The sequence below is a fragment of the Balaenoptera borealis genome (genome assembly GCF_965194805.1).
Source record: "Balaenoptera borealis genome assembly, chromosome: 4".
Lineage (NCBI taxonomy): Eukaryota > Metazoa > Chordata > Mammalia > Artiodactyla > Balaenopteridae > Balaenoptera > Balaenoptera borealis.
In genome coordinates, this window is record NC_138861.1 from 40,705,961 (window position 1) to 40,720,673 (window position 14,713).

Genomic DNA, 14,713 nt, shown 5'->3' on the forward strand with positions numbered 1-14,713 from the left:
ATTTAAATTCTAAATAGGCAAAGTATTGGGGATTGTGTTAAACCATTCCAATTGCTATTATGTGTCAAGTATTGATACAAAAGAGAAAAAAAAAAGGAATGAGAATAGGCAATAGGCACAAAAGCAAGCCATGGTAATTTCCAAAGATCATCAAAAGTTGTGTTGAGTTAGCATGAAGATTTTGACAACTAAATAATGAGATAATTAATTAACAAATATATTTAAAAATAATAGTTGTACAGCATGCATGTATTATTATAGTAGAGAAATAATTTATGAACGTAATACACAAACTTAATTATAAAGGTGTTTCAAAGCAATGCATAATTAAATGTACTTGTAAAAACAATATATTTATATAGTGTACCAAGTCATAAACACTACCCTATTATAATGCAAATGCCACTGCTTTCTGCTGCAGCTAAGGATAAAGAGAAATAGCTAGATGCCCCCCTCCCTCTTGGTAAAGAAACTAAAGCTCAAGACTTTTGATTTCTCCTTTGAAAAGCAAAAAGTAACTGAAAATGTTAAACAAAACATTGTCTGTTCTAATAACTAGCAAGAAAATAAATCTGGAAGACTACTAAGATTTAGAACATTCTTACAAACCATATGTCATAATCTGAGACATACATAACACCATTCTGATTTATTGGCTTTATTTATACTTTGTGGTAGTATGCTATCATGCAGTAATTGCACTGTGCATTTTCAGCAAATCTCCTCTACCATGTCTATTTTCTAATAGCTGATTAGTATCATTCAGAATCGAAACACTTTGATGAAGTGCTTCTGGCTGCTTTCCTCTTGCCATATTTCAAAACACCAGGTATATGTAAATGTGTAGGCACATATATTTAACACGTATTTATTCAGAGCTGCTAATAAAAAATTAAATACATTTGCATTTTTATTATCAGTGCTTTTTAAAAAAAGTTATTAAGAGTACTTAGAAAAACATATTGCACTAAGAATTCCTATTTGCACTCTTTGCATAAAGGTGTAAATAAAGGCAACTAATAAGCTACCCAGACACCCTTCTAAGCAAGTGGCTAAAAGCCAATCAATATTATGAGTTAATCCTCCCTGGATGCTCATTCAATTAAAGGTGTCAGTAATGCCTCATCTGATGTGGCCTCAATTAAATCCAACTATCTGATGGTGTGAAAACACAGGGGGATACAGCAACAGCAGCAAAACCAGACAAATAGGCAGCCTTCGTGTGCCTGCTAATTACTACACCTGGTGTATATTATGGCGCATGCACTTAACGCAGCACGAGGTGGCTTTAATTTCTGCTACATTCGTGTGTGCGTGTGTGTGTGTGCTGCAGTGATGGTTGATGGGGGAACACATCTGAATGGTAGTAAAAAACAATTAATAACATTTGGGTCTTTGATTTTTCAAACCTCTGATATCAATAAGTAAACTTTCCTATACAGAGAACCTCTTACACAGTTTTAAGGAATTCTGTGAAATTGGGTAAAAATGAGAAACAATCAGCCAACCACAAAATATCCTATAAGCTAGCTTTGATGGAGTTCTGGGAAAAGGAAACGAATGTCATTTCAGAACACCAAGCCTTACTTTTCAACTGCGTAGGTTTTTTAAAAAAATAATATTTACTAAAGTCAATTTATAAACTCTGAGGAAGTCAGACTAAAACATACATCATGAAGTCTCACTGAAAGGAAGTTGATACATATTTCTGAGCTTAACAGCTCATGTTGTAAATACAATTAGGCTCAAATTGAATAATTCCAATGTTTATGCCCTTAAAAAAACACAGGAAAATCTCTAACGTATAGGAAGAATGTCTTGTTTACACAGTGCCTCTAGTGGCCATCTCTTAGCCACATGGCAAGGACAAGCCCTTTTCCATAGAAAACCGCAGACACCATATCCAGAACCGTCCCCTGCATCCTTCCGACAAGCTGTCTCTCCGGCTGTTCCTGTGCATTTCATCCTGACTAGAGCTCCCAGTGCAGGCAAGTAGCAGGAAACTCTCGGGGGCACCATCACATCCTTGGCTAGTGAGTATGGAATAAGGAACACTAGAAATAAGAAAAAGCCCAGCCCAGCATACTGGGCTAGTCTAGAGCCACAGTAACAGCTATGGATGAGCGGGACAACTGGTCAAATAGGGGCAAGAGAAAAAACCCTCATCCAATCCTGGGTGCCTCTGCGAGCCCAGTATGAGGTAGAAGTAGGAAATTGCTAGCCAGATTTCATTTGGTTTTCCCAGATTACGTATGCACTCGTTGACAACTCTGGTTTCTTTCTAACACACCTTTCTTTCCCACCCACATATGTATAAGAAGAAAAGCACAATTTGCACAGGTCTGAAAAGGAGTTCAGGTATTCGATTCAGAGGATGAGGATAATGGGAGAGATGGCCTCCCATCCTCAAATAAGCATGTGCCTTCCCAGCCTTGCCACCCTCGGGACAGTAAAGCTGATCTGCCTCAGTGAACCAGTCATCCTTTTGCCACGGAGAGAGGCTTGGCAGTAGGAACTCCCTCTTGGTCCCAGTGACCAAGGCTGTGCCGTGACCCAGGTAGAAAGTCAATGGACCAGTGGAGGTGCTTCCATTAGCCAGCACCGCAGCAGTCTGCATCTCATTGACAAGCTATTACTAAAACTAATTCCAAACCCCACACATAAATCATTCTTACTATTTTTATGGCATTATCTTCCATTGTTCTTGCCAAATGTTCGTTTTTTGAGTAGCCTTTTCACTAAAGCTACCCTTTATGTTCTTTTAAATATGATTTCACCTGCTTAAAAACACTGAGGGGAAAAGGTGATGCAAACAATTTTTTAAATGCTTGTAGTTTATAATCATGGTCAATTCATATAGCGAAAGAAGGGGGAAAAAAGACTTGGAAGAAGAAAGAAGATGACAAAGAGGGCAAAAGGGGAAAAGACACAAAGAAGAAGGAAATATGGAAAGAGAAAGGAAGAAAGAGAAAGAGGGTCAGAGGCAGAGAGGACCACATCTGTATCCCTGGCCCTCTTGGCATCTAACAAAATTCTACCATTCTAAGCCACAACATGGAATCAGAATCCCTTTTAAATTATTCAGGGACTTCCCTCGTGGCACAGTGGTTAAGAACCTGCCTGTCAATGCAGGCGACATGGGTTCGAGCCCTGGTCCGGGAAGATCCCACATGCCGCGGAGCAAGTAAGCCCGCGAGCCACAACTACTGAGCCCATGAGCCACAACTACTGAAGCCCGCGTGCCTAGAGCTGATGCTCCGCAACAAGAGAAGCCACCGCAATGAGAAGCCCACGCGCCGCAATGAAGAGTAGCCCCCGCTCGCCACAACTAGAGAAAGCCTGTGCCCAGCAACAAAGACCCAATGCAGCCAAAAATAAATAAATAAATAAGTAAATAAATTTAAAAAAAATTATTCATTACATTTATGGAAATAGACGTTATATCCCCTACTCTGAATTTAAAACGGTAATGAGCAACCTGTTTTATTGAGGGACAATTCAAGAAAAAATATAATCCCTATCGCCTGTAGTTTTAAAATATGATTTTTGTCATGCCATTCAGTATTTGTTCCTATGCTGAATTTTCTTTATCATTAAAGTATTTCCCCCTGAAATTTCAGGAACCATAAAAGAGGAACAGCCACATATTTTACAGCTCTAGTCTATTTCCCTACTCCTGATTCTAGGCTGGCCTCTGACTGAACTTGCTTTTGACCAATAGAATGCGGCATAAACAGTGTTACGCACGTTCAAAAGCAAGCTTCAAGAAGTCATGCCGAAGTGTTCTCCTGGAACACGGCTCCCACCATGGGAGTGGCCTGGGAGAACTTCCTTGATGATGAAAGACCACGTGGAAAGAGCGGTCTGGCGTCTCAGCACCTGCCCCAGCAGTCCGTGAGGGAGCCAAGGTGAAAGACAAGAAATGCCCATCTGTCCCTCAGAATCACAGGAAATATAAATCACTGTTTTATGCACTAAGCTTTGGATGTATAGTATATCATCATCATCGTCATCATTTTTTCCTCCAAGGTCCCTGACTCTCAGTAACATTTCCTACATATTAGGATTACTTCCCAAACTGAAATTCCCAAACTGAAAAACATATTGGGACGTAAAGAATAAACACAACAGGAAAACTAATCTAGACACTCATAGGGTCAAACCAGAAAAGTTATCCATCCCATGTCTGGAGATTCTGTCCTAGAGTGAGGGTATGAGACAATTATGGACCTTTTAATTCTGCAACACAGAGCACAACCTGATGAAATACTAGAGCACTGGAGCAACGTCTGCTTCCCGAAGACTGCAGGAGAACAGGCCATATTTGCTGGCTGTTAGCAAGTTCACAAAGAGTGCATAAGAAGAACAGGCCCAGATGTGGTGGAGAATCTCAAGCACAGTGAAAAACAGTTATGAATGTCAAGCAGGGTCTCAAATAGAGGCAAGAAATGAGGAGAGTGCAGGCAGCACTTACCGCTTGCATGGCAGAACCTCTGGGAGGATGGGGCTCTATGAGGAGCTGAGAAGGCGTCTGCCCAAAACTTCGGATTTGTGCTTCGACAGCCTGGAAAAGGCACGGGCAAGTTTGAGGGTTAAGAGGTGCTAATTACAGGCAAAAGAACCACAACTGTCACCTGAAAATGTCATTCCATACTTCTGGCTTATTTCATGTTGGAAATCAACCTTGTATTTTCACAGTGGGGCTAAGCACCTGGTAGGGCATTGAGGGTGAGGTCATTCTTCACTACCGTGGAAGCTGTTCCTACAAAACCCTGCAAAACTTTCTCATCTTGCTCAGTGATAGGAAACAGAAACCAGCCATTACAATCAGAAATTGTCCTTTTTGGCTTCATCTCTGTTTTCTTGCATTTTTTCCCCTGCTTGCATCATCCCTGATGACTAAAGCTAATCTTTTACAGGTATAGAGAAAACCTACTGCTGCTTTGATTCTAGGCCCCATCTCACCCTGGGAAGTAGAAAAAAGAAACCCAGCACCTGTGAAAATCGCTTGATGCTATTACTTTTGAAGAGCATTATTGTTGACAGTCTCTTTGAACCTAAGTGGCTAAACAACAAAGTAAAAGCCATATGTTGTATCCAAGCATGAGAGGGTTAACCCGGGGACTGACCAAACACAAGAAACATGTGTGTGCGCCGTTTTCGAAAGATGTGTGCCTGTGCCCTTTGTCGCGCGCTTCCGACCACGGCTCTTCCTGTACACCCAGCAGAGATGCTCACTTCCCAACCTCATCAAGGAAAACTGTTAAATGCCAGATGCGGTCACTATCTGTAATGATTTTATTTGTTTACTTGTTTATGCCTGTCTCCTCCCACTAAAATACAAGATCCATGAGAGCGAGGACCTTACCTCTCTTCTTCACTCTTAGATCCCTAAATTGGGTGAATGAATAAATGCTATAGTATGTGTGAGGGGACAGAAGGAAGCAAAGATACATAAAGATGACCTCAACACCCCACACAGTCAGTATTCTTAACTCCTGGGCTAAAAGGATGAAGAAAACCTCTCTGTAAGGGAATATATGTTCATCATGCTATTTTTTAATCCTTAAGAAAATGAGTATTCAATTATTATATGCGCTACAGGACTGTAGGCAATTAATAAATCATAAACAGGGAAATACAATCATTACCCAGTATTAGTTTCCTTTTTTTATTTGGTAAGGATACCATTAGTAGTCCTTTACGATGACCTTTGAAGAAACGATGATAGCAATTCATTCATTTATGCATTCAATCATAATCATCAACTATGTATACAGCAGTATTAGGTGTCAATGTTTCTGCCCTTGAAGAAAGTATTCCTAATATAGAAAGCAGGGCATGTATTTGGATGGTTGAGTAACAGTTTGATGCAGTCAGTCCAATAAATTCAAGGAATGCACTATGACTTGCTTAGGCAGAAAAGACTGGAAAGCACCTCTGTGAAAGCTGAGTGTTACGGTGGAAGCAGCACAGGCTTTGAAGTCACATGGACCATGTGCAAATCCTGACTGCACACCACTTAAAAGCTATGTGACCTAGGGCAAGTCATTCAACCTAAGTTTCAATTTTCTTCCTGTAAAATGTGGATAATAGTACCAACCTCATAGTGTTATATTAATGAATAAATGATATATATGTAAAAAACACAGCAAAGTGCTTATTAGTAGAGATTAGACCCTGAAAATGCAGCCAACAAATACTCATTGAGGGGCTTCCCTGGTGGCGCAGTGGTTAAGAATCCACCTGCCAATGCTGGGGACAGGGGTTTGAGCCCTGGCCCGGGAAGATCCCACATGCCGCGGAGCAACTAAGCCCGTGCGTCAAAACTACTGAAGCCCACCTGCCACAACTACTGAAGGCCGCACACCTGGAGCCTGTGCTCCACAATGAAGAGCAGCCCCCACTCCACGCAACTAGAGAAAGCCCGCGCACAGCAATGAAGACCCAAAGGAGCAAGATAGATAAATAAATAAATAAATAAATATATAAATTTATATTAAAAAAATACTCATTGAGGGCTGCTAACAACACCAATAACAAATATTTATTTAGTACTTATTATTGCCAGGAACTTTTCTAAGTGATTTTACTATCTTATATCACTTAATCTTTAAATTGTATGATGTGAGTACTTTACTATATCCATTTTATAGATAAGGAAAATAATGCACAAAGAACTTAAGTATCTTGTCCAAGGTCACACGGTAATTAAATGGCAGACTCAAAATGTGCACCCCAGCAGCTTGATTCTAGAGCTCATATGTTCAACCATTAAGCTACTCTTTCTGCTTATCTGTTGCCAGGGGCTATGCCAGGGCCTAGCGATAAGACTGAGCACACAAAAAACATGAGCTTACAATCTAATGACTGAATTAATAAAGTACCTCTAATATCAACATCATCATCATCATTACAGTGAACAAAGTATGTGCACACACAATTAGAGCAGCACGCTAGGCAAGGGTTGGTTTTATATAGTAGGAGATAAGGCTGGTCTCAGACATCACAAACCAGAAAAGGAGCCAATAGGAAGTAAGGAGTAGAGACTCGGATCATTTCAGAACAGCACCTAAAACATCTTTTGATGGGGTAAAATCAATTTATGATCAACATCAAGGACAGTCTTGAGGAAAAAAATATCACAAAAGGGCAACTTGAAGCTTAAGGTAGTCACAAAGAAGGACGTGGGAGCCCTGCTCTTTTATGATATATGGATTTATGACTTGCTTTATGAATGTGAACCTTGTCTCTTTTAGAAACAGTTAGCAAGGCCGGTGCCCTTTCCTTTGACTGCTGCTGCCTTCGGTAGTCCCCGCCCAATAGCCCACATGCATTTCCCCTCATTAAAAAGAAGGGGATCTATATTTCTGTTTTTGTGCCAGTACCATACTGTCTTGATTACTGTAGTTTTGTAGTGTAGTCTGAAGTCAGGGAGCCTGATTCCTCCAGCTCCATTTTTCGTTCTCAAGATTGCTTTGGGGGCTTCCCTGGTGGCGCGGTGGTTGAGAATCTGCCTGCCAATGCAGGGGACACAGGTTCGAGCCCTGGTCTGGGAAGATCCCACATGCCACGGAGCAACTGGGCCCGTGAGCCACAATTACTGAGCCTGTGCGTCTGGAGCCTGTGCTCCGCAACAAGAGAGGCCGCGATGGTGAGAGGCCCGCACACCGCAATGAAGAGTGGTCCCCACTTGCTGCAACTGGAGAAAGCCCTCGCACAGAAACGAGGACTCAACACAGTCATAAATAAATAAATAAATATAAGCAATCATTTACATTTAAAAAAAAAAAAGTTTGCTTTGGCTATTCAGGGTCTTTTGTGTTTCCATACAAATTGTGAAATTTTTTGTTCTAGTTCTGTGAAAAATGCCAGTGGTAGTTTGATAGGGATTGCACTGAATCTGTAGATTGCTTTGGGTAGTATAGTCATTTTCACAATGTTGATTTTTCCAATCCAAGAACATGGTATATCTCTCCATCTATTTGTATCATCTTTAATTTCTTTCATCAGTGTCTTATAATTTTCTGCATACAGGTCTTTTGTCTCCTTAGGTAGGTTTATTCCTAGATATTTTATTCTTTTTGTTGCAATGGTAAATGGGAGTGTTTTCTTAACTTCACTTTCAGATTTTTCATCATTAGTGTATAGAAATGCCAGAGATTTCTGTGCATTAATTTTGTATCCTGCTACTTTACCAGATTCATTGATTAGCTCTAGTAGTTTTCTGGTAGCATCTTTAGGATTCTCTATGTATAGTATCATGTCATCTGCAAACAGTGACAGCTTTACTTCTTCTTTTCCGATTTGGATTCCTTTTATTTCTTTTTCTTCTCTGATTGCTGTGGCTAAAACGTCCAAAACTATGTTGAATAATAGTGGTGAGAGTGGGCAACCTTGTCTTGTTCCTGATCTTAATGGAAATGGTTTCAGTTTTTCACCATTGAGGACGATGTTGGCTGTGGGTTTGTCATATATGGCCTTTATTATGTTGAGGAAAGTTCCCTCTATGCCAACTTTCTGCAGAGCTTTTATCATAAATGGGTGTTGAATTTTGTCGAAAGCTTTCTCTGCATCTATTGAGATGATCATATGGTTTTTCTCCTTCAGTTTGTTAATATGGTGTATCACATTGATTGATTTGCGTATATTGAAGAATCCTTGCATTCCTGGAATAAACCCCACTTGATCATGGTGTATGATCCTTTTAATGTGCTGTTGGATTCTGTTTGCTAGTATTTTGTTGAGGATTTTTGCATCTATGTTCATCAGTGATATTGACCTGTAGTAGAAAGCCCAGAGATAAACCCATGCACATATGGTCACCTTATCTTTGATAAAGGAGGCAAGAATACACAGTAGAGAGAAGACAGCCTCTTCAATAAGTGTTCAATAATTCTTTTCAATAAGTGGTGCTGGGAAAACTGGACAGGTACATGTAAAAGTATGAAATTAGAACACTCCCTAACACCATACAAAAAAATAAACTCAAAATGGATTAAAGACCTAAATGTAAGGCCAGACACTATCAAACCCTTAGAGGAAAACATAGGCTGAACACTCTATGACATAAATCACAGCAAAATCCTTTTTGACACACCTCCTAGAGAATTGGAAATAAAAAGAAAAATAAACAAATGGGACCTAATGAAACTTAAAAGCTTTTGCACAGCAAAGGAAACCATAAACAAGAAGAAAAGACAACCCTCAGAATGGGAGAAAATATTTGCAAATGAAGCAACTGACGAAGGATTAATCTCCAAAATTTACAAGCAGTTCATGCAGCTCAATAACAAAAAAACAAACAACCCAATCCAAAAATGGGCAGAAGACCTAAATAGACATTTCTCCAAAGAAGATATACAGATTGCCAACAGACACATGAAAGAATGCTCAACATCATTAATCATTAGAGAAATGCAAATCAAAACTACAATGAGATATCATCTCACACCAGTCAGAATGGCCATCATCAAAAAATCTAGAAACAATAAATGCTGGAGAGAGTGTGGAGAAAAAGGAACCCTCTTGCACTGTTGGTGGGAATGTAAATTGATACAGTCACTATGGAGAACAGTATGGAGGTTCTTTAAAAAACTAAAAATAGAACTACCATACAACCCAGCAATCCCACTACTGGGCATATACCCTGAGAAAACCATAATTCAAAAAGAGTCATGTACCACAATGTTCATTGCAGCTCTATTTACAATAGCCAGGACATGGAAGCAACCTAAGTGTCCATCAACAGATGAATGGATAAAGAAGATGTGGCACATATATACAATGGAATATTAATCAGCCATAAAAAGAAACGAAATGGAGGTATTTGTAGTGAGGTGGATGGACTTAGTCTGTCATACAGAGTGAAGTCAGAAAGAGAAAAACAAATACCATATGCTAACACATCTATATGGAATCTAAGAAAAAAAAAAAAAAGTCATGAAGAACCTGGGGCAAGACGGGAATAAAGACACAGACCTACTAGAGAATGGACTTGAGGATATGGGGAAGGGGAAGGGTAAGCTGTGACAAAGTGAGAGAGTGGCATGGACATATATACACTACCAAACGTAAAATAGATAGCTAGTGGGAAGCAGCCACATAGCACAGGGAGATTAGCTCGGTGGTTTGTGACCACCTAGAGGGGTGGGATAGGGAGGGTGGGAGGGAGGGAGACGCAAGAGGGAAGAGATATGGGAACATATGTATATGTATAACTGATTCACTTTGTTATACAGCAGAAACTAACATACCATTGTAAAGCAAGTATAGTCCAATAAAGATGTTAAAAAAAATAATAATAAAAAGAAGGGGAGCAGGGAACAGATTGCTTCCACACTGGGCCTATGGAGTCAGATGGTTCAGAGTGCTAATCTTGACTTCACCATTTATCTGCTGCATGACTTTGAACAAGTAGCTTAATCTGTTTCCCCATTGATAAAATAAAGATAATAATAATAATGCCTAGCTCATAGAATTGTTTGGAAAGTTAAATAATACATATAAGGTGCTTAGCATAATACCAAGCACATAAAAGGCACTAAATAAAATGTTGTATTATTGCTGGGTTTGGGGCTCAGCACGATCCCCGTTTAACACAGCTAAAATAGAGAAGGAAGAAATGCTTCAGGAGTTTACAATGAGCATGATGATGATGAATACATTATTGAAAAAAACTGAAATCTGGCTCAGGATTTCAAAGTATACTGCAGGGCTAAGTGCCCAGAGACAGGGAGATCTCCTTGGAGGTTCAGAGAGCAGTCTAAAACATAAGGAACTGTATACCTCAGTCCTTATGGAAGCTGTGCTATTTGCAAGAAAGGGATAAATATGCAAACTATGATCTAAGGCAAAATCAACAGGTCTTAGTGACTGATGACTTTGAGCAATGAAGAAAAGAGAAAAGACAACACAAATTCTTTTCTTTTGAACTTGCATATTTTAGAGTAGTAAGGCAATAAATAGAAATACAAGTTTCTGTGAGGGAGAACTAGTGATAGCCGTCGAGCCAGGTTGAGATGTCCAGTGCTCAAAAGAAAGCCCGGGACTCGCTCTGGGATGAAACATCAGAGGTATTGATTTGGGTGTCATTCATGCAAGAGAAATTCAAGTCAATGGTTTTTGATCTTGCCCTCTCACTGTGTTTATGTGTGTATCCTGCAGAATTGAGCTCAAACTCTCCTTTATATAATACTGCCCTGATCAAATGTCTTCAATTAACTGCCAGTACTTAAAAGACAAAGGCCTTGATATGAGGCACTGAGAAGAATGCTATATAATTTCTATGGTATCCTTGACAAAAAATAAATAACTTCATTCGAATCACATGAAAATATCAGAAAGACAAATTAAGGGACATTCAACAAAATATCTGACCACTTTTCACAAATATCAAGACCATTAAAGAGACGCAAAGACCGAGTCACTGTTACACATAGAAGGAAACCAAGAAAGTATCAACTAAATACAACGTGGAATTCTGCATAAGATCATTAGACAGAAAAAGAATCGTTAAAGAATGTGATGACATTTCACAAGGTCTGTAGTTTAGTTAATTATATTGAACCAACGTTATTTTTATGGTCTTTATCATTTTACTAAGATTATGTAAGGTGCTGATCTTAGGGGAGCCTGGGAAGAAATGTACACAGGAAATTTTTCTACTATGTTTGCAACTTGTCTGTGTCTAAAATTATTCAAAATAAAAAATTTAAAAAGAAAAAAAAAGATAAAGACCTACCGCTAGGCAATGTAAGTCTTCCTACCTCTCTAACTTTCATTCCCTCATCCTATGCCCTGTACTGTCAAGCTGATTTTCTTCCACAAATGTAACCAGCCATTTCTGCCTTACGTTTTCTCTCATGCCGCTGACTCTCCTAGATTAGTTCTCCTCATCTTCAGTTTTCTAAGGCGTACCCCTCTCTAGAAAACCCTGCTTGAGTTCTACCTTGTTGGTGTAACATTTCCCAAATCTTATAGCCTATTCATGCTGCTGATTACATACTTGACTCAGGCTTCCTTGTAATGTTATTTAGCTTTTATGAGATTACTGGTCTGTCTCAGCAACTATACTATAGGGTCAGAATATCATATTTTAGTAGTGTGCAGCAGGAAGAACAGTACTTTGTACATAGTATTCACACAACAAAAATTTTACTGAGTACCTTTTATACAGCAAGGCCGCCCAGACCCTTGTGCCTCATCTAGGGTTATACTGGGACAAAAAACAGGCACAGTTCTTGATGAGGCAAAATGGGGGTGAGGAGGAGAATGGGGGAGTGATAAGTGAAGGCTGATAGCTGCTGTTACAAAGCAGTCAAAAGAGTCTTTCTTAGAAAAGTTCTGAAGGATGTCACTAAAGGCAGTAATTCTCACTTTCAGCCCCCTACACACCTGAGGGATATGACAACACTCCAGTGTCTCCCTGTAGCAGTGATTCTTAAGGGCTAAGTGAGAAATCCTGGGGGAATATGTGTGATTTGAAAAAGCCCCTCAAGTAATTTTGTTTATTACTCTCTTCACTTTTCCCTTCAGCCCTTTGTATACAGCAATAGAAAATTCAGAGGCATAACGGAGGTTTGAAATCACAGGAAACATACAGGTATAACATTCAGGAAGGTGAATAGGTAAGAGCGTAGCTTAATGAACTCTACCAAATGCCTAAACTGTTTTTAATGAACTCTCCTTCACCAAGAGAGTTTTGGTCCCAGGTGATATATTTTTAGAATTTGTTTATTATGTTAAATTTTTATTATGGAATAGGATAATGGATCCCTATGTACCCATTAGTCAATTTCAATAATTATTAACACATTTGGCCGTAGGTTATTTTAAGGTGGTGGTTCAGCCTAGGCAATGTGCTAGAAAGATTTATTGGAAAATAGGGGACTGTGCCTACCTTTAAGCAGTTTATTTTTTCAAGTCTACTGCAAAACTACACTGAGAACAAAAATATCAAAAAATGACCCCAAATTGAAAACATTAGCCAGCAGCCTTCATCTTTGTTCAGAAGGGTTAAACACACCTGGACTTGAAAGGAGATGTTCAACCCTAAAGCTGCAAATGTGATTATGTGACTTCTCTAGTTAAAATCCTTCCATCCAAATTCCTTATCACGGCGTGGCCCCGTAGCATGGGGTTAAGTATGCAGACACTGCAATCAGACCGCCTCAGTTCAAATATTAGCTTTATCACATATTAGCTGAGTGACTCCGGCAAGTTATGCCTTAGTTTCCTCGTCTAAAAATGGTAATAATGACAGTGGGTCTTTATTGGGTTGCTGTGAAGATTAAATGAGATAATATAAAACACTTGGGACAGTTCTTGACAGGTCAGTGTTTGATGTTATTATTACAGCATATACATAAAAGACAACATGGTGTCTGGCTGAGGTTAAGAAAGCATTTAATAAATGTTACTAACCACTTATAATTAAGGTTAATAATAGTAATCTAGCTCCTGCCTATGTTTCCAGTCTCATGCCCTGACACTGTCCCTCTCACACTCTATAACGTGTGATGTAATGTGTCAAACTGCTTCCGTTATTTGTTTTCCGATTTTTTCTATTCCCTTTCTCTGTGCAGTTGCCTCCTCTTCATTCTTTAAGACTCAGCTCAGCATCTCTGTACTCTGAGAAATCTCTTTCTAGATCTCAGCCAGACTGTTGTTGCCCCGCCCTGTTGCTTTGGAGCAATGCGCACAGACCCCTACTACTACTTAACTAAAATTCTAATTACTGGTCTAATTTCTATCTTATCAATTAGACTATAAGTCTTCCTGAGACCAGAGACTTCTAAGTATTTCTGTGCTTCTGGGGGCCTGACACACAGTAGGTGCTCAATCAATATTTACTTAATGAATGAATGGTTATCCAAGTCAGCGTAATTCAGCAGGTATGCAGCTAAGAGATACACTCCTAACACTATTATAGAGCAGCCCAGCACTGAAAAGACATTCTATTAAACATTTCTACTACTTTGCTGTACAGCAAGAAACTAACACAACATTGTAAAGCAACTATATTCCAATAAAAATTTTAAAAATTTTCTACTGAAAAGCTTACTTCATTCTTATTCATCAATTCCCAATTATTTCTGTAAATAGCCTGTTACTACTTTCTATAATAAACCTGAATTCAGCAGGCAGCATTCCAGATGTTGAAATACATAGTAATAAAAAAAGACTATGCAAATACTTCAAGACATTCCAGTAAAACCACATATTTATGTTTTATAAACAGCATCTCAAATATTACCTAGAGAATTTATTAATGGATTTCTAAATGGAAATATTATGAAAAGATTTTCAGCAAGTTGTGCATTCTATTGTTTTCTGTGCCAACCATTGCATACTTGCATGATTTTATGGCTATATAGAGAGAAAGAGATATTACATATAGAGAGAATATAGATACACACACTAGATAAAACAAAAGAATGAAAGAAAAGAGAGAAAAGTAAAGGAAAGTAGACTGGCTTAGTGACAATGTAGGGCTTCAACTTAACAGTGACTATTTTAGTCTCTCTGAAGTGGTCTTTTTAATCTAACAGAGGAAACAAGTTAACTCAGTACAACACTTAGTAACCAACAATAAAGCTGTAAAACTTTATTTTAAGATGAGTTTGGGGGAGGAATAACTTAAACATATGGATGCAATTAAGGTAAACACATATGTACTCTGCTTTTTTTTAAGCACACAACTCTGAAATTG

The 14,713-nt window shown here is 38.9% G+C and overlaps 1 protein-coding gene across 4 annotated transcripts in view; it reads right to left on the minus strand.

Annotated features, from left to right (window-relative positions):
- Positions 1-14,713, minus strand: part of LRBA (LPS responsive beige-like anchor protein) — a 735,668-nt gene that overhangs the window by 44,878 nt on the left and 676,077 nt on the right. For all 4 annotated transcript variants that reach the window (XM_082388949.1, XM_082388950.1, XM_082388948.1 and 1 more), the window contains exon 49: positions 4,475-4,564. In XM_082388949.1, the coding sequence (XP_082245075.1) occupies positions 4,475-4,564 (90 nt within the window). The remainder of the gene's footprint in view (positions 1-4,474; positions 4,565-14,713) is intronic.